At 48.0% G+C, this 12530-nt stretch overlaps 2 protein-coding genes across 3 annotated transcripts; one reads left to right on the top strand and one right to left on the bottom strand.

Moving 5' to 3' along the window:
* The first annotated feature begins 1533 nt into the window (after positions 1 to 1533).
* Positions 1534 to 5426, top strand: LOC119356185 (protein FAR1-RELATED SEQUENCE 7-like). Of its 2 annotated transcripts, none has more exons than XM_037623111.1 (7): positions 1534 to 1938; positions 2034 to 2111; positions 2323 to 4357; positions 4453 to 4535; positions 4621 to 4698; positions 4751 to 4834; positions 5005 to 5426. In XM_037623111.1, exons 1-7 carry the CDS (start codon positions 1570 to 1572, stop codon positions 5113 to 5115), a joined length of 2838 nt encoding a protein of 945 aa, XP_037479008.1. In that variant the 5' UTR covers positions 1534 to 1569; the 3' UTR covers positions 5116 to 5426. The 2 variants fall into 2 exon arrangements, with proteins under 2 accessions (XP_037479008.1, XP_037479009.1); XM_037623112.1 differs by having other exon boundaries at positions 4769 to 4834.
* LOC119356184 (protein argonaute 2-like) lies at positions 5405 to 11717 on the bottom strand. Its single transcript, XM_037623109.1, has 3 exons — positions 10943 to 11717; positions 7517 to 8609; positions 5405 to 7102 (listed from the first exon to the last, which is right to left on the bottom strand). The coding sequence occupies exons 1-3, from the start codon at positions 11631 to 11633 to the stop codon at positions 5689 to 5691; spliced, it is 3198 nt and encodes a 1065-aa protein (XP_037479006.1). The 5' UTR covers positions 11634 to 11717; the 3' UTR covers positions 5405 to 5688.
* Between the last annotated feature and the right edge of the window lie 813 nt (positions 11718 to 12530).

A 12530-nucleotide genomic window follows, 5' to 3' on the forward strand; every position in this document is an offset into this window, starting at 1 on the left:
ACAGCGTGTGCGATGGAAAAATAAATAACAGACGGGTTTTTGATGGAAACGTGTGTGATACTCAACGGTCGAACACACGGTTGGATCTCATATGCGTGTGGGATTTCCAGCAGTACCACACATGGTTGCGTCTCATATGCGTGTGTGATTAATGGAAATACGCCAAACATTTCAAACCTGTATGTGTGTGTAATATCAGACAAAAAGAAGACGGTGCATATATGGAGGGCATGTGTGATAGGAATAACTATCGCACACAATTATTAAATGGACATATTGGCGATAGTAGAGCCCAAACTGGACTAATGATGTTGCCAATCTCACTAGCTTGCTAGTCAAAGGATTGAAACAGCGATGGAAATAAAAAATGACTTGGACTTGATGAGAATGTAAAAGCGAAAATTAAAAGAGCGTTGATAAATTTTAAAGTTTTACACGAAGAAAATGGACCGGGGTCCATAGGTTCGCTAGTGGTCTTTCTCTATAAGAAAACATAGTGTGGTAAACGAACTACATTTGGGTTGTAATTAAATTGCAATATTTATGGGTATGAACATCCATGACATAATTAACATATGAGCATCACGTCCCAATATCTATAGACCGTTATCCCAATGCATCTATAGCTAATACTCCACCCAAGACCGCTATCCAGCATACATCTTAAAATATTAGGTAAAAGCAGAGTATTACAATAAGCATGATGACATAAAGTAGATGATATATTGTCTTCACTCAACGTTCAAAGCAGAACTATGCAACGACCTTTTTATCCCTACATGCAACAACACAATACAAGCCTTTTCCACTTCCTGTTACTGAATTACATTACTTGCAAGGTTGAACCCAACTATCATACACAACTCCCTCTGAAGATCAAACCCCAAAATTGGTCAAAGAAAGAAGAATACATCAAAGATCATATATGAATAAGTATTATGCAACAAAGAAACCAAATAGATCTCAAAAAGGTTCATGGATAAATCTGATTATAAAGTGAAAATTCATCATATGCCAACAAACACACCAACAAATTACATCAAATGGATCACAATCTTGTAGGTTAGCTCATGTGATCTTTATATTGAGAAGCAAGGGAGAGAGAACCATCTAGCTACTGCTACAAACCCATAGTCTTAAGGAAACTACTCACAATCGATCATGTTTGCCTTCAAGTTGATGAAGATGGCCACCGTGAAGAATTCCCCCTCCAGGAGAGTACTGGAAAAGGCCTCCAGATTGGTCTTCACGAAATAGAGGTGTGCAGCGGCGGAAAATTAGGGCAAAATAAATTTTCAAAGGGTTTCAGGAGTTTATGAAGGCATAGTCTTTGACGCACGTCTGTTCTATAAGGACTACTTTGATTATGTACCAACAATCCCGGATGAATGGTTTTGTGGACGCTTTCGTATGCACAAACCCTTGTTTTTGCGCGTCCCACGTGTCCCACGCTGCTGGTCGGGGACACTGAAATTCGGGTCCCGCGTGTCATACACACCTCAGTCGACTATCCTGCTGAGTCCTTTGGCCCAATCCGTCCGTTTTTCCCCACCCCTCCGATCCCAAACCATGGCCACCACCTCCGGCGGCGGGGCCGCCGGCGACCCCGCTGCGTCCTCACCAGCGCCGAGCCAACCACAGCATCCGACACCCCGCATCTCTCACATCGTCCGCACCTACCTCGACCTCTCCTCCAATTCCAAGAAGCGCCGCGCCGCCCGTAAGAACCAGCTCAAGCCCGGCGGTGTAGAGACTTCCGCCGCCGGAGAAAACAAGGGATGCGGCCCCTCTGGGGCCGCCTCGTTGGAGCATTCGCGGCTGCTCCGGGAGCTGGGTATCCGGGTCTCCCGCTACACGAACGAGGAGCGCCGCGATATCATCACCCGCTACATGCAGAAGCGGAGCGGCCGCCAGGGCGTTAACCGCGCCGCCGCTAAGGTGGGATTCTTTGTGACGAGGTCCGGTTTGGGGGCTAGTTGGACTGGGCAGGTCATGGTTGTCAACTTACTTACTGCTGCCGTTGTTGCCTGCAGGTCCCGTCGAGGCAAGCCCTGGCGGAGCGGCGCCGGAGGAGTGTCGGAGGACAGTTCCTCGGCAAGGAGGACCCGCAGGTATAATCCGTGATGTTTTTGGGATTGCACATTGCAGGCAGGGTAGTGTAGCGGTGCGCTTTGCTTTGCCATCATCAAAGTTTCTAGTTTTGGGGATCTGAAATTTCCCCTTTTCTGTTTGAGTTTCTAGATCAGGGAAAATATGTGGGTGCTTGTTTATATAATCGTTTATACAAATATGAGATTATATAGGCGTGCTTGTTTCTCCCAGACTGCAGATAAACCTGAAGAGAAGGCAGAAGAAGAGCCAGAATTGCCACCAGAAGTTGTTGCGAACGCTGGAGGAGTGCCCATAATTGGAATGGTCTTCGAGAGTGAAGAGAAAGCATGCAAGTATTATGTTAGTTATGCAGGAAATGTGGGATTTAGTGTCCGAAAAGGATTGTGGGATAAAACAGCAAAAAGTGGCAGTAGATCAAGGTTTTATGTCTGTTCCAGAGAGGGCTTTCGCGCAAAGAATTTGCCCAAGAGACCTTACCCGGAGACAAGGACGGGTTGCCCTGCACGATTTTCTATCATGTTAACGCCCAGTGGAAAATACCGAGTGACAGAATTTGTGCAGGATCATAATCACCAGCTTGCTGGTCCAATTGATATTGGGATGCTGAAGTCGCAAAGATTATTGTCCAAGGTTCAATCTGGAAATGGAAATGCCATAAGCATTCCTCCAAGGTACAAGAATTATCTTCGGACCAAGCCTACAAAAGATATGAACGCAGGGGATTTCAGAGATCTTACAGATTATTTTCGAAGTATGAAGAGTGATAATCCATCTTTTTACTATGCCATCCAGGTGGATGAAAATGACAAAGCTGCTAATGTCTTCTGGGCTGATGCAAGATCAATCTTCGACTATCATTATTTCAGTGATGTGATCTGCTTTGATATGACCTACAAACTGAATGACTACAGCAGGCCACTAGCTTTGTTTTTGGGTATCAACCATCATAGGCAAATGGTCATATTTGGTGCTGCTTTCCTGTATGATGAAACGGCTGAATCTTTCAAGTGGCTTCTTGAGACCTTTAAGGTTGCCATGTGTGGGAAACAGCCAAAGACTATTTTGACAGATCAATCTGCTGCTTTGAAGGAAGCACTAGACCTCGCTTGGCCTGGTACAGTTCACCGTTATTGCTTGTGGCAAATATACCAGGATGCAGTTAAGTCCTTGGCGCATGTTTTCTGTATTTCAGAAGAATTCACGCATGATTTTAGCCACTGTGTATTTGATGTCGAGGATGGCCAAGAGTTTGTTGAGACATGGAATGTGATAATGGAGAAATACAACCTTAAAGAAAACAAATTGTTAAATGAGCTTTACGAAGACAGAGAAAATTGGGCCTTGCCATATGGCCGACAAATATTCTCTGGGGACATTAAAAGCATGGTACGAGCAGAAACCTTAGGCATAAGGATGAAAGAATACTTGGATTGTGAGAAAGAGCTATCTCCTTTTTTGAAGTTTTTTGAAAGTTCAGTTGAGAAGAGGAGACAGGAAGAGATACAAGCTGATTACCAAGCCAGCCAAAGGGAACCAAGAACACCTCTGCCACTGCTCTGGCAGGCTGCAAACTTGTATACACCAATAAATTTTGAGTTATTTAGGAAAGAGTATGAAGAGTGCATGGACTGTATGGTTTACGGTTGCGGCGAGTTCGGCTCTCTTTCTGAGTATATGATTACTTTTAAAAACAGAACTAAAGAACAACTTGTGCGGTTTGATTCATCAGATGGCACGGTTGCATGCACTTGTAAAAAATTTGAAACTGCTGGAATTTTATGCTGCCATATATTAAAGGTATATGAACTGAAGAATGTTAAAGAGATCCCCCTACAGTATCTTCTTAAGAGATGGAGTAAAGATGCAAAGTTGGGGACCGTTCATGAAATCAATGGGTTTAGTTTTGACAGTCATATAGGATCTTGTGTTCCAGAGCGTTATGCAGCTCTTTGTCGTTTGTTCTATAAGATTGCTTCTAAGGCTGCAGCGAACGTAGAGACATTTTCAATGGTCGCAAGCCAGTCGGATCAACTTAATGAAGGAATTGAACGAACTTTGCAATCAACACTAGCTGCTAAGTCATCTGTTGTCCATTCCATCAAGGATCAGTTAACTCGTATGGTTCAAAATGATTATCCTCTTGGTAATAGCAGCGAGCCTCAGAAATCTACAGGAAAGAAGATGAGTGAAGTTACTCGTCGTGGAAATTGTCAGGAAACCAATAAAAGGCAGAAACAAAGAAAAGGTGTCTCTGCAGATTATTTCTTTATAGATGTGAACTCTTTTTATACACTTGTACATGTAAATTTAAACATTTTCTTTTGCATGCTATGAAAATAGGGCATTCTGGCGAAGCAGCTGCAGGACCAAGGGAAAGGGAAGTGAATGTTACGGATCAGTTCCTACCAGATCAACCAATGCAGGTGAATTCTTCAACATGAACACACGACTCCTAGTATTTTCATGTGGCCTTGTGAATGTGGTTTAGCTTCTCTCTGTATTGTGCAGGGACATTATGTACTTGGCCACAACTTTGGTCTTAGTACCTCACAGAACCTTCGTGACAATTTGAACCATTTTGATCAGGTTTGTGTTCATCTCTTGATAACAATGTATAGTCATGTCGATTAGTTATCAGGTTCTTGTGGGCATGCAGGCTTCTGCAGTTCCAACCCTGCAACAGCAGCCATTCCCTGGGAATGGTGAACTAACCGAAACCCAAGTGAGTTGTTTGGAATCAGTGATTGTAAAAGAGAAGCTTATGTTTGATATCTTTTTGAAGCATTTCACCACTTAATGAAGTAGTAGTTGCTAAATTCTGAAGTCCGGACTCAGGTATGGTTCATACCGTTCTTGATGCCGTAGTTACTGAAGTGAGCGTAAATCTTGCAGGCCTATACTGGTGACATGCACGCATTGCAATTCATGGAGACGAATCCCCAGATCGACCATGAGAATGGAGAGGAGGGTCAGTCGTCGATACCGGTGTGGGATTTTCTCTGACGTACGACTTCACATCACTTGTACCACTACGGCTATTACTAGTGATTGCCTGACCGCAACCTGTCAGCCACTAGGTTTGAAGAACGTACGACCGCAACCTGTCAACCATCACTATGCAGTAGTGCAATCCCAAAGGGATCTTTTGTATGTAACTGGCTGCCTTACAACATTTGGCTGATTGCCGGAATGCCAAAGAAATGTCAAAAATATATTTCTCATATCCTTTCCCAGCACTCCAGTTCTCCAACATCTGCTGGAATATGGATTGTGAAAAACAAAAAAGAAGAAAGATCGAAACTATTCTTTGTTGATTCACAGTGATCAGCAGTATCTCCAGTAACAGAATGTACAAGAATGAGTTTGTAACAAGCCAGTTCGGCGAGCATGTACAGAACACAGCAAAGCTGTATGAATCAATTCGGCGAGCATGTACGAACACAGCAAAGCCGTAAGAGCCAACTTGACGACCATGTACACAACACAGCAGGCCTTCACCGTACGCTGCAAGAACGCGCACACAAGAAGCAGAACGTACTCACCGTGCTCCAGGGTGCCCTGAAAAAGCAGGCGGCATCAGACGAAGAACATCTTGTCCCTGAGATCCGGGTGCACGCGCAGCTCCGGGAACTCGACGGCCTGGAACTGCGCCTGGAACTGCAGGGAATCCATCCTGCTGTCGTAGTAGTCCCTGCCGCGGTAGGCCGTGATGTCGGCGTACTTGATGGGCGCCGTCAGCGACACTGGCTTGGTGCAGCGAGCGAACATGAAGCACATGCTGTACACCAGCTTCTGCAGGTCCACGCGCTTGAAGCCGTGCCCGTTCTTCAGCATGTAGTAGTGCGTGGGCCGGCTCGTCCCGTGCAGCCCGTCGTGGCTGCAGAGGAAGAAGTCATCGTGCGACCCGTCGACCACGACTGTGTCGACGACCGTGCCAGGGAGCACATTGCCATTCGTTGTCTGCAGCTCGTTTTCGTCCTTGGGGAACAGCCGCGTGTTGTGCCGCTTCTTGGCCACGACAACTGTGATCGTCGGCGAGTAGTCGTCTTCGCAGATACCCTTCTCCATAGACACTAGCTCCTTGTCAAGGACCATCTTGAACTGCTCGTCGCTCACGCCATCGCGGAAGTAAATGATCTTGTCTGGCTTGAAGCCGCCGTTCCTTTCCATGTAGACTTGGATGAGCTCCTTACACATGGTACCGAGGTTATCGATCTCCTCCGAGCGGTGCCTCTGGGCACGGATTCTCGGCACGTACTGGCTGGCGCTAGGGCAATCCATGGACGCCACAACAGCTGCTATCGACAGACTCACCGTGTCTCCTGGAGGCGGGTGGTTCACGTCCGCGCCGATGAACATGAAGCGTGTGCCAGTCACCATTGGGAGCTCGCGAGATAGCTGCATGTTGCTTCCTCCGAGCTTGCTGTTGATCTTGAGGGCAAGGTTGGACAAGTACTGGTCCTGGCCCTTGCCTTCTTTGTTCGCCAGCTGGGTCAAGAGACACTGAGTCTGCATCCCCAGTTCTATCTCGCAGATCAGCTTCAGCGTCTTGTACCCAGGGTGCAGCTCAGACATCGGGCAGAAGAGGAGCTGCAGCTTCTGCCCCTTCTCCTCCGCAGCCTCCTTCGCTTTGCTAAGCTCCCTACGTAGTTTGTCCGGATCAGATAGCACCAACATTGCTGACTTGTGCACAAGGCTTGGCTCACAGAACATCGTAATACCGAGATTATTGCACTTTCTGACAATCTTTGCAATAAAGGCATCCCTGAAACGAGTCTCCTGTCCACTGAAATCGAGCACGCCCCAGCACTTGAGAGACTGGCCGTCAAATATTTTGTGATCCTGGAGGTTCCACTGGCGGTTAGCAAGACGAATACTCAATTCTTTAGAGTCACCCAGTTTTAGCACTGGGGGGAGAAGGATCCTGCCGGTCACTTCTGTCATCTGTGTATCCAATGAAATCCTGAATTGCTCGCCTCTGTTTCCTCCTCTGCAAGTAAAATGATCGTTAGTACCCCGTAATAAAAATGAGTTCCTTTCACTAATTATTCGTTAAGCATCAGATCCTTTTTTGAAGAAACGCAAAGATCAGTTTCTTCCAAAGAAAGAAAATGACAGCAAATACTTCAGTAAGAATTACGTAAGTGGGCAGTGAATTGAAAAATATACTGATACCATAGTTAAACTTCATGTTTCTTTCACACACATGTTCTGCTGTAGAGGTATTGTTTACACAGAAAAAAAAACTATTGTATCGAACTTCTAGCAAATTATATTGCACTGGAATTACATTCTCAGCAGCAAGTAAATTGTGTGATATATTAGGTTTCTAGACTGAAAAAAGGAAAGGATGGATAGCATGCGTATGCAGAAGTAGAAGGGTGCCCAAACACAAAATAGTTACCTGCAAGGCCCATCCAGTCCATCATTAACCATTCGCTCAATCATAATTTTCCGCTCATCTGATGGGGGTGGCCTCCTCGGTTCCTGGCTGGAATCCTTGGGATACTTCTGACATCTATGAAGCCTGCAAAGCTCAATCGGGACATAGTTTGGCTTGTCCTCTCTCTTGCTCAAAATCAAGCATGGAAGCATCTTATACTGAATATCCTCCCCGTACTGCTGACGATAATACTGAACAAGCTCCCAACTCTTATCTACTTTGAACTCCTTGAAGATTATCTGTTCAGCCTTTTCAGCCGTCAAGTCTTGAACCTTGTACTTCCGAACTGTCGGCGCATCCCTTTTTCCTTCAGAGGACTTCTTCTGGTAACTCACGGTAATACACAGGCCTCTGAGCTGACTCTTCAAATATTCCCACTCTTCCTTGTCTAGAGCTGGACTACGGGGGTTAAGGTGGTTCCTTCTGCCAAAGCGCTTCAGCAAGTGCTCAACAAGATCCAGAACACGGCTTTCAGGTTTGCAGAAGTCCATAACTGAATAGTCCACACATAAGACTAGCCCTTGCTCGGTGGGTTTTAGGGTCTGCTTCGTTCCCCCTAGAGCTTGGACATGAACATGATTGGAGCCCTCAAGAACTAACCACTGTGGTGAATATAATGTCTGACCAATGATAATCTTTTCATAGCTAGAGGCCTGACGCACAATGACATCAAGAGCCTGCAAGACATTCCTAGGCACATGCTGATCAGAGCGGAACGGCAGCTCGTCCTTGAACTCTACTGAGGCATTGTAGGCCCGTGACCGAACTGACACAGGGAGGGATAAACCTTCTGGCAGTTTGGCAAAGGAGTACAGATTGCCCTTGCCATCAGAAGCAACAACTAATGAATGTGGAGACTTCTGAAGCATCTTCAAGAGTTGAGCATTTACAAAATTCTGATCTGCCATGGAGAGCTCCAAGCCTCCTGATGCCTCTGGAGAAACTTGGGCGAGCTTGACACCGTAGTGAAAGACAGTTGATTCCCCAAACTTAATGCTAAAGTGGTTCACCCAAAGTTTGACTTCTACCTCTTCAATGGGACCAATTTTTCTGACTGAAGGGAGGAAAAAGAACAGTTAGAAACAGCAAAGTTTTACACAAGGAAAGCAGTAACATAGAATGCTTTTTAAAGAGGGGGGCTGTGGGATAAAAAAAACTACAGTTTCACTAGCAGTTCGGATAGGGCACTACAGTTTCTCAAATTAAAATGCTGAAGTAAATGTAGCTATAAGGAGAGGAAATCACTCAACGTTTCCAACTTCAGATAGTAGATGGTCCCCTGCACTGCAATTTCATTTTAGTTCATACCCTTGCTACTACAAAAAGGTACCCCCAAAAGGCCAAAGTTCTTATCCATGCTGACTCCAAACCATAGCATGAAGCAACCGATCCACTGACGCATGCATGCAAGCCTACTTATGAAATAAAGCATTCCTAAGAAGAAAAACCCAAAAGAATCAGATACAGTGAAAACCGTGAGGCTTTCTTGTCTTCTGATGAAGGATTCGGTAGTTCACCGATGTTATAAATGTTATGAAACCACATGGTGACGTACCAAACTACTCAGGTTCCTCTAGTTCTATCTGACAAGATTTCCATTTATCTCATGTGCTGTGCATCCTATCAAACAAGCATCTGCCATCTCAAAATTACGGAACAGAGTTTACTAAACAGTTTAAAAGTTCAGTTAACATAGTTGAGTTCATCACCACATTATCCTCCCACTTTCTCAAGCAAAACAGGACTGTAATGACCCTATCAAACTAAGAATCAAACGCTTCCTATTGATTCAAGATACAAGAGAATGAGAGGCATCAATAGCTGCCATAAGTACAGCTGTAATACAGACAATGCACCAAAGGGAACTTATCATACAGGGAGATAATCAGATAACTTTCATTCCTATTCACGTCAACCTATAAACCTTGGAGCACACATAGGCATTCATAATACTACAACCGAACTGTATGAAACTTGGGAAACCGCATAATCATGAGACAATGCAGGCATGCAGCACATGGAACTTATCATACAAAGACAATCCTCATTCCAATATATCTAGATCCATAAAAATTGGAGCACATTTGGGCATCCAAAATACTACAAACAGAAACATACAAATACAAAGCACATTATGATGACCATGATCAAAATAAGAAACAATCTAAGATTACACCAATGCAAATGCTACTCTAAATCAGCATGCAACCAACAAAAATTGCAATTACAGGCCCGTAGTTTCAAACAAGATAGCAGTCCACGCTACTAGAACAGGGATGCCTGGACAAACTCGCCTCAGTCAACCACATGTGTGAAATTAAACAGCAATACTCTAATGACTAAACATCACGAAATCATTGATCACTTGATCGATCAACCCCGCCAATGTTTCGAACATTTCAGAGGAACGAACGAATCATGTCAGAGTTCACGAGGCTCGCAAGTACAATCAGGATACAGTACTACAAATGGTGCCCCCAGAAGGCCCAAAGTTCTTCATGCTGACTCCAAACAATAGCATGACGCATTCATGCAAGCCTAATTGTGAAATAACAAATTCATAGAAAAATCCCAAATAGAATCAGGTTCAGGTTTTTACTGGTGAAAACTCTGATGCTTTCATGTATTCTTGATAAAGGATACAGTCGTTAAATGATATTCTAAATGTTCGGATACAGTAGTTAAATGATATTCTAAATGTTCGAAACTACAAGGTGACATACCAAACTACCAAGGTTCCTCTAGGGCAATCTGACAGGATTCTTATCCCATATGCTCTGCATCCTCTCAAACAATCATTTGCCATCTCAAAATTGCAGAACAGAGGCTACCAACAACCGTTTAGGAGTTCAGTTAGCATGTAGGCGAGTTCAACACCACATCTTCATCCTACTTTTTCAAGCAATTCAGGATTGTAATGACCCTATCAAGCTAAGAATCAAACGCTTCCTATGGATTCAAGATACAAGAGAATAAGATGTAGGTACAGCTCTAATACAGACAATGCAGCAAAGGGAACTTATCAAACAGATAGATAATCGCCAATCCTATTATCTCGATCTATAAACCTGGAGTTCATAATACTGCAACAGAACCGTATAAAACTTCAGATACTGCGTAATCATGGAGCAGAAACGAAATACGAAACAATCTGAGATCACACCGACGCAAATGCTCCTCTAAATCAGCACGCGGCCAGCCAAAATTGCAATCACAGGCCCGTAATTTGAGAAGGTAAACAGCACGCCTGGAGAAACGCATCGCCCCTATCAACCACATGCGTGAAATCAAACAGCGCAGGCCCATGTTTCGAACATTTCAGAGGGGAACTACCGAATCATGCCAGAGTTCAGAAGGCTCGCATGTAAATCAGGGAACGGCGCTTACCACCAGGTCGCGACGGGCTCGCCACCTCCTTGGAGGGGATCTTCTTCGGCGACGGTGTCGCGGCGTACTGCTGGGGGTACTTGTCGCGACGCCGCTCTTCCTGCGGCGCGGGGTGGTACCCGTACGGACCGCGCCCTCCTCCGTGCCATCTGCTTGGATAGTAGTCCTCCCCTCCGCCGCGGCCCTGGTATCCTCCGTAAGGCCCGCCGCCCGCGCCGTGATCTCCGCCGCCCGCGCCGCGACCCTGCTCTCCCCCATGGTGGTACGGGTCCCGAGGTCCATTGCTTCCCGAACCACGCCCTTCTCTTCCTCGGCTTCCGCTTGGATCCCCGCCGCCTCCGCGGGGGCTCTGGTATCTTCCGTAAGCGTTGTCGACCCTGCCGTAGTCCTCGCCGCCCGCGCCGCGGTCCCCGCCTCGCGCGTAAGAGCTGGCACCTCGGTCGCGGTCCGCGCCGCCTCCGCCGCGGTACTGGCCTAAGCCGCGAGAGGCGCCTCCTCCGCGGTTCTGGTCTCCGACGGGAGCCGAGCCGCCTCCGCGGGTCTCGTCAACCTCATCGCGGGGGCCTCTCCCGCCGGCGGGGGGAGCCGCTCGGCCGCCGCCGCGGCCCCGGTTCCTGCCGCCCCCGCCGCCCCTCTTGTCACCGGAATCTCTCCCTCCGTCGCGGCCTCCGCCGCCGCGTCGGTTAGCCATCTCCACGCCGAGGTGGGGCGGCCGAAGCAGCGACCGATTGGTGGAATTGGGTTGGGTTTTGGGGGGATTTCCCGAACTTGTGGAAGGGGGGAGGCGGGGATGGAACGGCTCGGCCGTTGCGAGTGGGACCCGCTACATATAGCGGCGCGAGCCAACGCGAGACGGTTTTTGAGGCGAAATGTCGTCTTTAGGGCATCTCCAGCCGTTGAGCCCCCAGGAGGCACTTTTTTCGCCTCCTGGGGGGCTACCGGCGAAAAATATAGCCTGGAAGTGGAAAGCTATCCACTCGTTGCGCCCCCCAACCACCACGCGAACATCGGTGGCTAGCGAAGCCGGACGGAGCGAGCAGGCAGGGAGCAAGGCCGGCGCGGAGGAAGCCGCGGGAGGCGGAGCCGGCGCGAGCCGACCAGCCGGCGTGCGGGAGGCCGGCCGGGCGAGGTGGCGAGCGGACGGGGCCGGACCCGGCGCCGCTGCTGGAGCCGGACAGGGCAATGGTGAGGTACGGCGCCGGCGCGCGCACCACGGTGTCCCGCGAGGTCTTGGATGAGCGGAGATGCGGCGTCCTCCCCGCGAGCTCCGTCGCCCGCCCCGTCCTTCCTCCTCCGCCATGGCCGTCGGGGGCACGAAGATGTCGACGCCACCCTCCTCCTCATCCGGCTCTTCCTCGTCGGCGGGTGCTTCTTGGACGGGGGCAGGAACTCCCGTGGCCGCGCGCGCCCGTGGCCGTCCCGGCCTTGCCTGCTTCGGCCTCGCCCGTCCCGGCCTTGCCTGCTCCGGCCACGGCCCCGCCTCGCCAGCTCCGACCACGGCTTTGCTCCCTGCGTGCCCCGCGGCCGCTTCGATTTCGAGGCGCACCACGCCGACCGCTCCCGCTACGTGCTCTCCTGCGACGCTGCT

The sequence above is a fragment of the Triticum dicoccoides genome, chromosome 2A, assembly GCF_002162155.2.
Source record: "Triticum dicoccoides isolate Atlit2015 ecotype Zavitan chromosome 2A, WEW_v2.0, whole genome shotgun sequence".
NCBI classification, from domain to species: Eukaryota; Viridiplantae; Streptophyta; class Magnoliopsida; order Poales; family Poaceae; genus Triticum; species Triticum dicoccoides.